Here is a 16,211-nt window from a genome sequence, read left to right as displayed (position 1 = left end):
TATAGATTTAAATGAACCACTTAGTAAGCTAACCTACACATCCAAAGTAAAACCAAAATCTTATTCCAAAGTGAATACACTAATGACAAAATAAGATTTGTAATTTTTATTTGACATCTTGTAATTTCAATAAAATCGTCCTTAAAAAAAATACAAGAATATAAGATTAAAATATACATGTATGAAATATCTTATAAGATAACTTGTCATATTTATAGTTGAGTCTTAGGCTTATTACTCACAAGTCACAACACATCCATATATACAGCAAAAAATTTAGAAACGCTAAGTAGGTGATGCTCGTTTAAAAGGGTTATATGCAAGAAATAGAAACATTATTTCATATTTTTGTATGTTATAGCACCCTACTTTCATTCATTTCTATTACAACACTATTCTTTTATTTTTTTTAAACTTATGAGGACATTATGCTATGTATTTGGATGAAGTTGCTATGGTTGGATTGATTTTAAGAGTACAATGGTGTAATTTGATGAAATCAAACTAAGATGCTAGAAAAAATCAACAAAAGAAAGTTGTTTTTTATATAACCCTTTTCTGTTAAATCTAACTTTGATTATAGCTTCTACTTGCACCTCAAAAGCTATCGATGCAATCTGTGAAGGCATACTCTATTTTATTTACTATTAACTAAAAGAGTATGCATGTCGAGAGTGTTGCAATCACTTATAAGTAAAGTGAATGATGCCATAGATCATGTAAATGAAGCATTTATGATGGACTGTATTATATTCTACAAGAGGTAATTATTTATTAATTGATTAAAGGTAGAGTATTTATGTAATTTCACATTGTTACTATTGTGACTTGAAAATCAGTCTTCTGTTTTCTTTGGTTATATATACTTGCAAGTAATTTATTTGTAAAATTAAAACAGCCAAATGTTGTTATTTGAGATGTTGATGGGGACTTACATATCTTTTTATACACCTTTTTTTATATTAATTACAAAATAATTAACTTATTTTGACAACTTATGAAAATTCAGATAAATCGTACTCGGTCTAAGGCTATAAAATGCGTGAGAGGATGAGGGCTATGCTTGGTTTTTGGGAAGCGGTAGCACATGACTTGGGTATAGCATCAAATTTAAATATGATATGAGATCGGATTAGTTCTTAAAAGGTACTCTTTTTAGCTTTTTATTTATCTTGTTTGCTATATATGGCAAGATGTGCAGAAACTTCAAAACTGATATACATCTTTTGATTTTCATAATAAACAGTATTGATGAGCCCACAACATTCTTCATGGAGATGCCAAATTTTACCCATGGGTCGTGATTATCATGGACTTTTTACCTACCTAGTGTGTATGTATGTGTGTGTATGTGTGTGTGTGTGTGTAACGTCTAGGATTTATAAGGTACTATTTTTATTTATATAAGGTTAATAGTTTTAAAAAAAGATTTAAGATTAGACCTTTGTGCCCTTAAGATTGAGCTGAGAAGTGTCGTACGTGGGGCGTCCTATGTCAAGTACGCTCAGCGTACTCAAGAGACTAGAACGCGGAAGCCATGTACGTACACCCAGCGTACCAAGAGTACGCGCAGCTTACGTATGCAAAATCTAAAACTCTAAATTTTAGGGTTTGATACCTATATAAAGGATCTTATGCCTTTGGTCCAGCTTCCCTTTCACCCTTAGACAACCATCACGAAAACCCTAACCCATAATTGTGTGTTCTTATGATTTGGAAGCCACTTGAGAACATTTTAGTGTTGTTTTGGTGTTTAGAAGAGAAAGAAGTTTGAAGATGGAGAAAGGATTCAAATGGAGGTTGTAGATCTAGGAGATTAGCACCATTGCTAACTCATTTGAGTCATCAAGCTTCAAACTTGATCATTGCATGCTTAGATTTGATTTTCGGGTGTTTTATGTCACTTTTGGACTCCATTGTTGAGGTTGCTTGAATCTTGATGGTTTCAGAACATAAGAGCTTTCCTTTTGAGCTCTTAGAAGTATGTACAGTCATAAAAATTAGATCTTGATGGTTAAGCCACAACCATGCAAGTGTTTGATGGTTACAAAGTTGGTTAAAAGACCAAAATCATGTTTTGACCCCCAACCATGCATGCAAACACATAAAGTTTGTGACTTTATGGACTAGGATGTCGTAAGGGACCTAGATCTACATTCTTGATGTGAGGACTTAATGGATTAAGTCACAAAGGAAACCCCAATGAAGTTGGCTAATGCGATGTGTGTACACCCTGGTACGCTGCACATATTGGGTCAACTTCCCATTTTGTTCAAGGCTAGAATACGTTGGGCGTACGTACCAAGTACGTCACGCGTACGCACGTATAGTGGCGAACTTGGGCTTTTGGGTCTTAGAAGGTTGGGCCCTATGGCCCATTATGGAGTAGAGTTTTTGGTCCTAGAACTGAGATTTAGAGTATTGGTCCTTTTGGGTCATATTGGGCCGCTTGAAATTATTTATTTTGGGATAAGGATTTATTGGGCTTGTGAAAAAGCCCATTCCCATAGTGGGCCTTTAGTGAGCTGGGAAAGATAAGATGGAATTTGGCCTTGGGTATGGTCCAAAGTAGACCAAGGGGTAAAATAATCACCAATTCTCTTGGGTAACATAATATCTAATCGTTATGCTGGTCAAATCTGAAGGAGAACATTGTACCTAGTTGTTACTTGCCCGAATATTCTATCAAAATAACTAAACTATTATATATATATATATATATATATATATATATATATATATATATATATATGAAAAGAAATTAAAACTATAGATAACTAGCTCAAAAAACAAGTATACTATAAAACTAAACAAAACAGTTGCCAAATAAGAACGATGGAGAACATTGTACCTAGTTGTTACTTGCCCGAATATTCTATCAAAATAACTAAAATATTATATATATATATATATATATATATATATATATATATATATATATATATATATATATATATATATATATAATATGAGAAGAAATTAAAACTATAGATAACTAGCTCAAAAAACAAGTATACTATAAAACCAAACAAAACAGTTGCCAAATAAGAACGATACTATTCATCCTTTCCTGGAAAGAATAGACAAGAGAGGATAACATCTCCTTACTAATTAATAAAATTGATGACAACATACAATTTTTTGTTCATCAAAGTGGTCTAGTGTTTGTTTAATAAATGTAAAGTAGAACCATATGTGGACCTTTTGCAATGTACGATTATGCACTCTGGTCATGTAATTTAGCTATTTGTGGGTTCATGGGAAGCAACACTTGTGTGGAGCGGGCCCGAAACTGGATCCATATGTAAATGGTGTATATCCGGCTGTTGAATACCCGCTAAAATAATAATAATATTAAATTAAATAAAAAAAAGTTTAGGATAAAATAGTCTTTTTTAGGTTGAATTAATAAAAGGTGACAACTGCCATGTTTGAGGACCGTATATGGTTAGAAGATAAAAAGTTGGATCAGGGAGTGCAATTTTTCATCAACCATAAGGACCATGTCGATAATTTACTCTAATATAAAACTCACACAATTTTTGTTATTCAGTTTAAAAAGGAGATAAAGTAATGACATATATATTATGTTATTCCACAATCATTAAAAACAAATACACTTTTCACCTCTATCATCATGATCCATTGGCTGCAAACATACTCTTTTTTTGGGTAAAGCTACAAGCTTGTTGGAGAAATCCGAGACAAATGAATAACTCATATATAATTTATCAAGAACCATTATTACAGCCTAAAAGTGAGGCTAAAACTTCTTTTATTATTAACTTGTTTCTTCTGTCATAACAAAGGCAGAGATTTTTTAAAGAAGAAATCTTTTTAATCTTTTTAGCTTTGAAGAAAAAATCAAACTTGGCAGACAGTGAGGCAGGTATGAAAGATTGAAACTTTTCACAAACAGAATCAACAACTTGGATGAGTCAATGGGAAAATTACCTAAATACCCTCAATCCTTAAAAAATTTTGAAGAAATTTGTAGATATGGAGATTTTGTTTACACATAATTTTGGATGTCATATGCAGGCATGGTAGGGTCAATTGAATATAATGGTCTCTCAAGACAATTGATGTTGTTAAGTGGATTTGCTTTATGTCTTTATGTTCCTCAGCACCTCATTTTAAAATTCCCATTTTTTAACCAAATTCCACATTAAAAAGGAAAAATCTCAACAAGAAATTAAGTGGTTTCAAGATTACATACCAGCACTTTTTTTATGCATTTCCACGGACGCCTGGACTATATAATGCAGGAAAAACAAAATTAAATAATTTTCAATAACTGGATATTATTCTCAGATGAATGAGTTTACATTATCGTTAAACTAAAACAGACAAGAAAAAGTAAATTCACATGAATAGTTAGTCTTCTTTTGGAATTGAAAAAACATGTTATAATTCGAAGTTCAACCTTTGAACACCTTCAGATTATGGTTATTTCAAATTTCTTGTAGTTGAAAGTTGAAAACCTTTCAGTACTTTGAACAAAAAGAGGGAACTTAATTAAAAGATAATCTTTCCTCATTCAGGAAGCTAACTTATAGGGCCTACTGTGATTATTAGCGCAAGTGAGAACATGACGATAGGCTTAAATTGAATATACTGATTTAGTGCTAAACCACCTAACTCCCCTTCAGTATTTTACTTCTATTCCAAGCAACCCTTTTTTTATATTCAAATCAAGAATTGTGGGAATGAACATATCAGCCATCGGTTTTCATATGAAAAAAGTAAAATAGTAAAATATGCAGGTGAAATTAGTCATAAAAGGGTTTCCTTATCTAAGATGTGGAACAAACTTGATAGAATTTGAATTTCTTTCATTCAAAATAAAAATGTCAAAGCATTGAAAATACTACCAACCAAAGACTCGTTTCATTCACTATAAATAAGTAACAACCTTTGCTTCCTTCCATACAAAACCAACTTCTCTCCTTCATCTTCACAAAATGGCATTTTCTTCACTTCATATTCTCTTCATAGTTTCGGCTTTGATCTTTTCTGTGATAAATCCTGCAGATTGTGCCACATCAGATGGCCCTTTCATCCATTCTAGAGCAGCATACTACCCAAATTCCGATGACAAGGGATCAGAAAGTGAGAACTCAAACATATATACACATGTACATGCATACGTATATATGATTATAACCTAATTTGTAATGATTCTTTGATGATGTTTTAATTTGCAGCTGGGAGATGTGGATATGGCTCATTTGGAGCAACGATTAATAATGGATATGTAGCAGCTGCATCTGATCTTTACAGAGATGGTGTAGGCTGTGGTGCTTGCTACCAGGTCATAAACACAACACAATATATATTTAAACAAGTGTATATATATATATATATATATTTTATATAACAAGTAGTTACTAATTAAATTACTTTTTCTTTTATAAATCATTAGGTGAGGTGCACCAATAGTAAGGATTGCTCAGATGAAGGAGTGAATGTTGTTATAACTGACCAAGGTTCAAGTGATCGAACAGACTTCATCATGAGCAAGAAAGCCTTCCGGAAGATGGCTCAATCTACAAATGCAGAAACATCTTTACTATCACAAGGAATTGTAGATATTGAATATAGAAGGTAACATGATAATCAAGTGATAAACTTATTTGTTTATTTTGTGTCAAAAAATATATTAAAAAAATCTTTCCATTTCCTCCACAGGGTTTCATGCAATTACCCGAAGAATAACATCACCATCAAGATCGATGAGAGCAGTGACTACCCGTATTACCTTGCTTTTGTCATATGGTACCAACAAGGCCAAAACGACATTACTGCTGTGCAACTATGTGAGGTAATACATACTTCACAATCATATATATAAAAATGTAATAAAATTTCTTATCTAGATATTTCTCACGTGTTAGTTTTTTCTATTTGTTATATGCAGACAAAAAATTTCGTTTGTAAACTATTGGATAGAAGCTATGGATCAGTTTTCACAACAAACTCTCCACCTAGTGGATCACTGTCTTTAAGAATGCTATTTAGTGGTGAAGATGGAGATGAAAAATGGGTTGTTCCGGTTAATATAATACCTGAGAATTGGAAGAAAGGAGACATATATGACACAGGGGTACAAGTGTAATAAGAAACTAATTCATCATATACCATCAAAATACCAGAAGTTTGTTATTGGATTGAATTGTAGGATAGTGTTTAAGAGATTATCATATGTATTGATATGTTGTGGTTATTTATTCTCTTCTTTTTTTGTTTAAAAGTTGTACCAATTTAATTCGTTATCCTGTACTCTGTAAGAATTGACCAAGCTACAGTAAAAGTGTATCCATTTATTTTAAGCATGTGACAGGTGTACATGTTTGGTTTGCCTTCAGATAAAACATAATGGAATAAAGAAATCATTGTCTGGAAATAAGTGGGGGTTTAGAAAAAGGTTATTTTAACGGATAAAAATCTTATCTTTTAATATGATTTAATTGTGGATACAAAATAACAAAAAGTTCTCTTTAAGGCAAAAGCATTGATGTGATGCTTCTCAAATGCAATATCCCTGGGCTAAGGAGCGATTGAGGTAGTCTTTTTTTATTTATTTATTAGAACGGCATCCCTGGGCAAACTTCATTTGGAGTGGAGTGCTTGAAACCCAAATGTCACCACCGGGCTGCAATGATTCTAGCGGAGTGGTCTTTAACGGAAGTGGTTTCAAGATGTTACGTTCTCCAAGCATCATTTGATGTTACAAATGACCTAAAAACCGGGCTTGCCAATTGAGTTGGTGGATTGGCGTGTTACAATAGATTGACCCAATGCGCTCATATAGTATATGGGTTGGTGGGTTGAAAACATTAACTCAACCCAACTCATATAACTCATTTAAATATATGAGTCTGAGGGTTTGCGGGTTGGTGGTTCATTCTTAGGTAACTTTTCACATATTAAATTTATACGAATTATACACGTTTATATATTAATTAATAATTACCATTTGACATTTATTAGAATGAAATGAATAACCAAATACAAATCTAACATAGTAACTTACTAAGCAAAAATTTGGAAAAAAAAAAAAGAAAAAAAAAAGTTTCCAACATAAAATCATAAATTAATAAACATTCAAATGAAATTGAAAACATTCATGCAAAGGGCAATTACGTCGTATATTTCATTGATTCATAAATAAATTTTAAATTTTTTTAAAGTATAATATATATAGTCAGGTTGGCATGTTGACCTGTGAATCCAAAGAGGTAACCTAATCCATGAAATTATGGAAATGTTTCCATATTGGATGGACAACATCGACATCATTACGAATAGATAAGATTCTATTAAGAAATTAGTTTTCATATGGAAAGTATGGAAATGTATCTATATTGGGAAGTAAATATTGAAAATCTATGACTAGATTAGAAACTTTTATGCAAAAGGATGTTCAAAGGAATGTACTTTGAGTGAGAGACATCATATCTAAGGAATTGTCTTGTAACAATCTACGTTAGAGGACTTTGTAATATCATTGGAAATAGTCTTTGAGACTTTGGTGCAGTGGCATTACAAAAGGATCGTTGCATAAAGTGTTAGAATATAGTATATTCTATAAGTAACAAGAATTTGATATTCTTACACTTAAGAAAATGGATTTGGAGTTGTAAAATGAGAATGATTGGAAATGTGTTCAATTTGTCTATTTCACAAAGTAAAAACCATAGGTAAACATTGTGTGCATGCTAGGAGCATGGGACAAGTGTAATAATTCAAGTATAAAGTTGATTACCCGAAACGACAAATAATGAGTAATCGATATGGTGATAAATAAAACGTGTTTTGTTTATACTCAAAGGTTTGAGGCCATATGGGATTAGTATTATTCTTGTGTTTCACCTTGCATGTTTTGACTTCCAGAATAATTGAATTTATTAAGAATAATCGAATTATTCAAACGGGCCACAATCGTTCATATGTTGGAAGTAGATATGAATGAAGACTAGCATGAATTGGTGTGTGGATTGTCTAGAAAAGTATTAGACATAAGCAAATGTTTGCTGCAACGTTCATGAGTGCTTATGAATATGATTTGAGCATTGGATTAAACCCACGCTCACTTGGATCACTATCTTGAGTGATTAGTGAGATGATAACATCTTATATTCTTGAAACCGAGATGTGTGAGTTGTATCTTGCTAATCGGTTGCACATTGATAATATGTAAACGCACTAGTAACTTGGTGTTATAAAACATATTGTTGTGTGTGATTTGGTTAGTGAGTGCAAGCAAGCATTGTATCAAAGTTTATTCGTTCCTTTTATTCAAAGAATAAAAGCGATATCTTTGGGCCCCTCGATGGTTTATTGATGACAAACGTAAATGAGCGGCCGGGCTAGGGCTAATTTGATTTGTTCAATTAGTCTGTCGTCATAAATCAGAAATCGAGATATAGTACAAAGAGAATGATTTGAAATCATATCTCATACGATATCCAGAATGGAGGAATATATGATCCCTTATCTAAGGACACGCGTATCTGATATGATCAGAGTTGACAGCGGCTTTGGAAAGCTACGATTGCAGATCAGGATCTGAAGTCATACGCAGAATAGTTGTTAGACTTATCCAAGTGGGAGACTGTTGGATTAGTGTCTAAGTCCATAATTATTTTGGTATGTACTTGACCCGATGGTGCATGGTCCTTTTGGGTTGCCTTCACCAAAGCAACTTGATAGGATGAATTATGGAGAGTAAGGATTAAATATGATTTATTAATGTATTATGAGAATAATATATTAAAGGAGAAATCATATTGTTTAATTAACATTAGTCATCAATTAATTGGTAATTAGTTTTGTGACTAAAAGAGATTAATTAAACTTAAGGGACTGGAATTGTAATTATAGGATAATTGCAATTTGGGCCATGGATTGCCTTGTATCAAGGGTTGGACGAATTCTATGGGGAAGCCCATAAGGAAATCATCCAAGGGCTTGATTAAAAGGAGTCTATGGGTTGCTTAGGGCTTAAGCATCCAAATTAGGGTTTCCTTGTTAGATAACCCTAATAGCCCAACTATATAAAGACCCTTTAAGGCTCAAAAACGTGGCTAAGCTTCTTGTAGGGTTTTACACACGTTTTTGGCAGCCTCCAACCTCTCTCTTCTTCATCCTCTTGCTTATGGTGTTTGTGAACCATTAGAGGAGTGACACTTGTGACTCTAAGCATTCCAAAGTCAATACAAGGAGATTTGGGATTGTTATTGCTACATAACAATCAAGGTATGATCTTAAACCTAATTACATGTTAATATGATTACATGTTAACATGTTAATATGATTACATGTCAAACCTAATTACATGTTAATATGTTAATATGATTAGTTTTGTGACTAAAAGAGATTAATTAAACTTAAGGGACTGGAATTGTAATTATAGGATAATTGCAATTTGGGCCATGGATTGCCTTGTATCAAGGGTTGGACGAATTCTATGGGGAAGCCCATAAGGAAATCGTCCAAGGGCTTGATTAAAAGGAGTCTATGGGTTGCTTAGGGCTTAAGCATCCAAATTAGGGTTTCCTTGTTAGATAACCCTAATAGCCCAACTATATAAAGACCCCTTAAGGCTCAAAAACGTGGCTAAGCTTCTTGTAAGGGTTTACACATTTTTTTTGGCAGCCTCCAACCTCTCTCCTCTTCATCCTCTTGCTTATCGTGTTTGTGAACCATTAGAGGAGTGACACTTGTGACTCTAAGCATTCCAAAGTCAATACAAGGAGATTTGGGATTGTTATTGCTACATAACAATCAAGGTATGATCTTAAACCTAATTACATGTTAATATGATTACTTGCATGCTAGAATTAGGATTTATAGTCTTGGATTCAAAGCATGTACAATAGAGAAACCTAGATCCAAGCATTAGGGTTTGTATGAGCACATAGGATGTCTTATGACCAAAAACCCATCAAAATTATGATCACAAGGATTTACGTGAGCTAGTACTTGCAATGAATCCGCCTGTTAGGTAGTCATGCATTACGATAGAAACTCTGGTGAATATAGCCATTTTCATCATTTCTTTGCATGTACCCGCAGTAGCATTCAAGTAATGCCCTTTGATTTCACCTGTTTCAGCTTGTGATTTAAAAATAGCTTCAGCACAAAATAAGAAACGGTCTCTCCAACGCATAAATGGTTGGGAGTTCACGTGTCATCATCTTTAGTAAAATCAAGACCACCACGAAAACATTCATAAACAACTCTACCGTAGTTTTTAGCGGATAACCCCAATTTAGGTTTAATAGTACATCGGCTCACACGATTTACATCCACAAGTAGACTATAGACATTTTAATAGATTCGTAAGCTATTGAGATCTCTTATTCTCTTTTAGGCGTAGAGTTACATACATACATTGAGATCTTTTATTCTCTTTAGACTACTCCCATTGGTGACCAATTGTTTTAGTTGGTTGGGCTAAAAATTAAAAGAAAATTAAAAAGACATAGAAAAAGCTTAAAACTCAACGCCAACGTTGGTGTACCAACCATTTGCCATTTTCTTTTTTTAATTTTTTGTATGTTTATAATTCTTTTTAGTTAAACATTATTTTTTAACTTATTTTGTTTTACATTTATTTAAAAAAAAATTAACAAAATATACTAAAATACGTAAAATAATTTTATCTAAAATAAAGAGCAATATTAATATATTTTAAGAATTTTTTTAATAATTTTTGTATATTGTCTATATAATCTTAAATATAATAATAAAATTAGGTTATAAATTTAATAAAACATAATATGTAGCTGGTATAATATAATAAAAATAATCATAATCAGTATAATAGTTTGGTTTTGGTTCGTTTGCTAATGGGTGTGAAAAATTAGGTTTAGTTGGTTGTATAGGTGAAAAAGAGAGAGAAATTAATTTTTTAATAGATATTTAAGTTGGTTTTGTTTATAAATGGGAATAATCTTATATTGACAAAAGTTTACCTAGAATTGCTCGGGCCAGTGCCACAAAGCCCAAAACATCACCATCGGGTGTGGCTTTGGTTCGAGCATTGGAGTTTTGCACACCAAAGCCTCATTGCTAAGTCTTTGCGGCAATAAGGTCAACCGAAACTCCACAACTTAAATTGATTACCAATATATACAAAATATTATTACGAATGTTAGATTAAAAGTACAACCTAATTAACTAGCCCCAAAGTGGTCACAATTGATGTTGTTGAGTGGCTTTTCTTTATGTCTTCATCTTTCTCAATAGCCCTAGTTTAAAAATCATGTTCCTTAGCAAAATTCAACAGTAAAAAGGAAAACTCAACAAATAGTGGCTTCAAGATAACATACCAGCACCTCTTCTTTATGCATTTTTTAAAACAGCATATCTTCAAATGAATGAGTTTACATTAGACACCTTGATTAAAAAGTAAATTTCAACATTAATATATAGTTATTCTTCCTTTGGAATTGAAAAAAAACTTTTTATATCTTTGAACACCCTTATAATATGGATATTCCATTTGTCATGTAGTTGAAACCTTTGGATACTTTGAACAAAAAGGAAAAAAAAAATATAATGTTTTATATTTCCTCATCCATGAAGCTAATTAGGGCCTACCGTGATTATTAGCACAAATGGGAATATGAGTAATAGGCTTAAGTTGAATATACATATGTAGTGCTAAAGCACCTAACTCCCCCCTCACTGTTTTACTTCCACTTTAAAAAATCTTTTTTTGTTTTCAAAAATAAGATTTCTTTAGCAGCCCTCTTTCTTTGTCTAATGCACAAAATATTATCAATCTCAGTCTTGTTTGCCAATTGCCAAGCTCGGGTCCAAGTTTTCAAAACGTGTAAACCAATAAAAAAAAAATGGTCCCTGATATTAAACATCAAATATATGACTAATACACCTATATATACTTCATCCATATATGAAAATGACAAGCACTTTTTTGTAATTGAAATTTCAGCCACCTGTTTCAATATGCAGCAGAATTAAAGTCATCAAAGTGTTTCCAAGTAGTTTCCATATCCAAGCAAGTTGATGAGAGCAACAAACGAAATTCAACACAAAGTGTCAAAGCATAAGAAAATACTACCAACCACAGACTCACTTCATTCACTATAAATACCACAAACAATAATTTGTTTGCTTCAATAAAAAACCAAACTTCTCTCCATTAACATCCATTTCCTTCTTCTGTGTAAGTTATAACAATCTAGATCCCCAAAATGACATTGTCTCTCAATATCCTCTTCATAGTTTCTGCATTTATCTTTTCTGTGATAAATCCTGCACAAAGTGCCACATCAGATGGCCCTTTCATCCAATCTCGAGCAGCATACTACCCAGATTCTGATGACAAAGGATCAGAAAGTGAGAGCTCAAACATATATATATATATATATATATATATATATATATATATATATATATATATAAACATGCATGCGTATATATAATTATAACTTGTGCTTTTCGTCTCTAATTATATATATTTTTTAATGATTCTTTGATGATGTTTTAATTATTTGCAGCTGGGAGATGTGGATATGGCTCATTTGGAGCAACGATTAATAATGGATATGTAGCGACTGCATCTGATCTTTACAGAGATGGTGTAGGCTGTGGTGCTTGTTACCAGGTCATAAACACAACACAGTATATATGTAAACCAAGTTATATATATTTTGTTATTTTATATAACAAATTATTTAATTTTTTTTTTATAAATCATCAGGTGAGGTGTACCAATAGTAAGGATTGCTCAGATGAAGGAGTGAATGTTGTTATAACTGACCAAGGATCCAGTCATGGAACAGACTTCATTATGAGCAAGAAAGCCTTCCGGAAGATGGCTCAATCTACATATCAAGAAACATCTTTACTATCACAAGGAGTTGTAGATATTGAATATAGAAGGTAACATGATGCATGATTAAGTTTGATCAACTTATTTATTTATTTATTTATTTTGTGTCACAAAATATTAAAAAATAATAATGATACTAATTCCCTCCTCCTCCACAGGGTTTCATGCAATTACCCGAAGAATAACATCACCATCAAGATCGATGAGAGCAGTGACTACCCGTATTACCTTGCTTTTGTCATATGGTACCAACAAGGCCAAAACGACATTACTGCTGTGCAACTATGTGAGGTAATACATACTTCACAATCATATATATAAAAATGTAATAAAATTTCTTATCTAGATATTTCTCACGTGTTAGTTTTTTCTATTTGTTATATGCAGACAAAAAATTTCGTTTGTAAACTATTGGATAGAAGCTATGGATCAGTTTTCACAACAAACTCTCCACCTAGTGGATCACTGTCTTTAAGAATGCTATTTAGTGGTGAAGATGGAGATGAAAAATGGGTTGTTCCGGTTAATATAATACCTGAGAATTGGAAGAAGGGAGACATATATGACACAGGGGTACAAGTGGAATAAGAAACTAATTCATCATATATACCATCAAAAATATATACGAGAATAAGCACAGAGTAATTTGTCTACAGTATGTCGGTTTAAATTTTTATTGAATAGTGTTAAGATATTATTATATTGATGTTATGATTATTTATTTTCTTCTTTTATTTAGTTAAAAGTTGTACCAAAGTTCATTATCCTTTCATTTGTAAGAATTGACCAGCCTACAATAAAAGCGTATCATCCATTTATTAAGCATAAAGTTTTAACGGATAAAAGTCTTATCTTTTAATATAATTTTGTGGATATAAAAAGGTTTATTTAAGGCAAAAGCAATGATGTGATGCTTCAAAAAAATGCAATTTCCTTGAAGCAAGGAATGGGGTAATATTTTTTCCTATTTTTTAATGGAAGTACTTTCAAGTTTCAAGATGCTACTCAAGCACTATTTGACTTGTCAATCAACTATTGGAAAAACATGATTATCCAATTAACAAACAACAATACTTGAAATTCAATATTTACTTGTGTATATGAACTCTCTAAGGAATGATCATGTATTTTTGTATGACATTTTCATTTGAACACCCATATCACTCAGCATGGAGTACACCAATCTCCTCTTATGAACTAAATGACCTCCATTTGATTCAACATCAGAATTTCCAAATTGAACCAAGCTTGATCCAGCCAATTTATGTAACCCTTTCTTCATCATCATCTCTCTCACATTTTCAACATCATCCCATCTCTCTCCAGCAGCATATATATTTGATAACAACACATATGGCCCCACATCATTAGGTTCCAATTCAATAAGCCTCTTTGCCACCATTTCTCCAAGTTCTAGATTTGAGTGAGTCCTACAAGCTGATAGTAAGGCTCCCCATAAAGCAGGTCCTTTAGCCATGGACATGTTCTTGATCATATCTTCAGAATCTTTCATCAACCCAGCTCGTGAAAGGAGATCAACCATACAACCATAGTGCTCAACTTTTGGTTCAATCATGTAAACTCGTTGCATCAGGTCAAAATACCACCATCCTTCCAAAACCATTCCTGCATGTGAGCACGCACTAAGAACACACACAAAAGTAGCATCATTTGGCACAGATTCACTTTTCTCCAAGTCTTGGAACATTCGTAAAGCCTTTTCTCCGTATCCGTGCATTCCGTATCCACTTATCATTGAATTCCATGAAACTACTGTTCTCTCTGGCATTTCATCAAACACCTGTTGGGCTAGGTCCATTGATCCGCATTTGGCATACATTGTCAACAAAGCAGTTGAAAGTAACGCATCGACTATAATGTTCTTGTTGTTCTTGATATAAGAATGGACCTGTTCACCCCTATCGAGCCTTCCCAAGTGTCCACATGCAGTTAAGACACTCATCAGAGTTGCTTCATTTGCCTCCACATCTTGTTCCTCCAACATATCATCAAAAAGTTTCAAACAATCGTTGTAGTTTTTGGAGCGAGTGTAAAGAGCTAACAAGGTATTCCATGAAACTACATTCCTGCATGGCATCCAATCGAAAATTTTACGTGCAAACATGATATCTCCAGTTTTAGCATACCCATCAATCAGACAATTCCAAGAAACAATGTCTCTACATGGCATCCTATCAAACAACTCTTGTGCTGCCACCATGTCCCCAATCCAAACATAACCAGCAATCATGGAGTTCCAACTAAATACATCCCTTTCAGGCATTTCATCGAACAGATTGCGTGCATGGCCAACCATTCCATTCTTCACATACCCATCAATCATTGAATTCCAAGTCACCATATCCGACTCCCAACTCAAATCAAACACCATCTGTGCATCCCTTATTCTCCCGCAAACCGCGTACATATGAATCAATGCATTGCGCACATATAAATCCAACTCAAAACCTGCTTTTAAGACCCGGGTGTGAGCCTTTTCCCCTTCTCTAACCAACCCCAATTCAGCGCAAATCTTCACCAGCAAAGGAAATGTGTAATGGTTGGCAGGGATGAACTTCGCAATCATTTCTCGACGGTAAAATTCCAAAGCTCTAAGCGGTTCGTTCGCATTCACAAAGCCTCTCATAATAGTGTTACATAAGAAGGAATCAGGTTCATCTACCCCATGAAAAAGATTAACAGCATGAAACACAGTAGATGGAGAAGAACAGAGCTTCTTCATCACCCTACCCGATGCAAGGGAATGTTGAAAGAGGCCTGAAAGAATGAGCTGTGCGTGTACTTGGTTGAATTCTCTGAGTGTAACCGTTGAACATGACTCTAATTTGCTCAAGATGTGATGGTTTAGGCGTAAAATGGGTTCGCCTGCATCCTCGTTCTCGTGATCATGCCAAAGCTTGGGTAAGGACCTGAGGGAGAGATTTTTATGAATTTCTCGAAATTTTTCAATGGGTTGGGAGAGTTTCATGATCTTACCAGCAGCCATCGTGTGTTTTGAGTTATCCATCCTCAGCTTTTATAATACTGAAATTTAAAACCATTTAATAATAAGTTTTACCGTTACTTTTTATCCAATTGCATAACATATAACAATTATATATATTCTATCGTGTGAATCCATTAAACTCTAAAAGAGTTTAATGCATACCTTATATAACTTATATAACACGATAAAGTAAGATTTTTCATGTCGTTTAATTATTTGGAAGTATGAATATGAGTATTTCTGATTTGAAAGTATCAATATTGGAGTCATATAAGGTGATACACTAAGATTCTTCATGTCGTTAAGTATTTGAAAGTATGAATCATGGAGTCATAT

General features: G+C 33.1%; 3 protein-coding genes across 3 annotated transcripts; 2 read left to right on the top strand and 1 right to left on the bottom strand.

The window, feature by feature from the left end:
• The first annotated feature begins 4,941 nt into the window (after positions 1-4,941).
• Positions 4,942-6,315, top strand: LOC145033422 (expansin-like B1). Its single transcript, XM_078982045.1, has 5 exons — positions 4,942-5,112; positions 5,208-5,314; positions 5,426-5,607; positions 5,692-5,824; positions 5,921-6,315. Exons 1-5 carry the CDS (start codon positions 4,965-4,967, stop codon positions 6,116-6,118), a joined length of 768 nt encoding a protein of 255 aa, XP_078838171.1. The 5' UTR covers positions 4,942-4,964; the 3' UTR covers positions 6,119-6,315.
• A 5,825-nt stretch (positions 6,316-12,140) lies between these two features.
• LOC145033421 (expansin-like B1) lies at positions 12,141-13,585 on the top strand. The gene is made up of 5 exons (XM_078982044.1): positions 12,141-12,372; positions 12,534-12,640; positions 12,737-12,918; positions 13,027-13,159; positions 13,256-13,585. Exons 1-5 carry the CDS (start codon positions 12,228-12,230, stop codon positions 13,454-13,456), a joined length of 768 nt encoding a protein of 255 aa, XP_078838170.1. The 5' UTR covers positions 12,141-12,227; the 3' UTR covers positions 13,457-13,585.
• A 257-nt stretch (positions 13,586-13,842) lies between these two features.
• Positions 13,843-15,906, bottom strand: LOC145034565 (pentatricopeptide repeat-containing protein At5g43790-like). The gene has a single exon (XM_078983009.1). The coding sequence runs from the start codon at positions 15,894-15,896 to the stop codon at positions 13,989-13,991; it is 1,908 nt and encodes a 635-aa protein (XP_078839135.1). The 5' UTR covers positions 15,897-15,906; the 3' UTR covers positions 13,843-13,988.
• Between the last annotated feature and the right edge of the window lie 305 nt (positions 15,907-16,211).

Source organism: Lactuca saligna, chromosome 3 (genome assembly GCF_052625555.1).
Source record: "Lactuca saligna cultivar CGN05327 chromosome 3, ASM5262555v1, whole genome shotgun sequence".
Lineage (NCBI taxonomy): Eukaryota > Viridiplantae > Streptophyta > Magnoliopsida > Asterales > Asteraceae > Lactuca > Lactuca saligna.
This window is presented reverse-complemented; position numbering and strand designations above follow the sequence as displayed.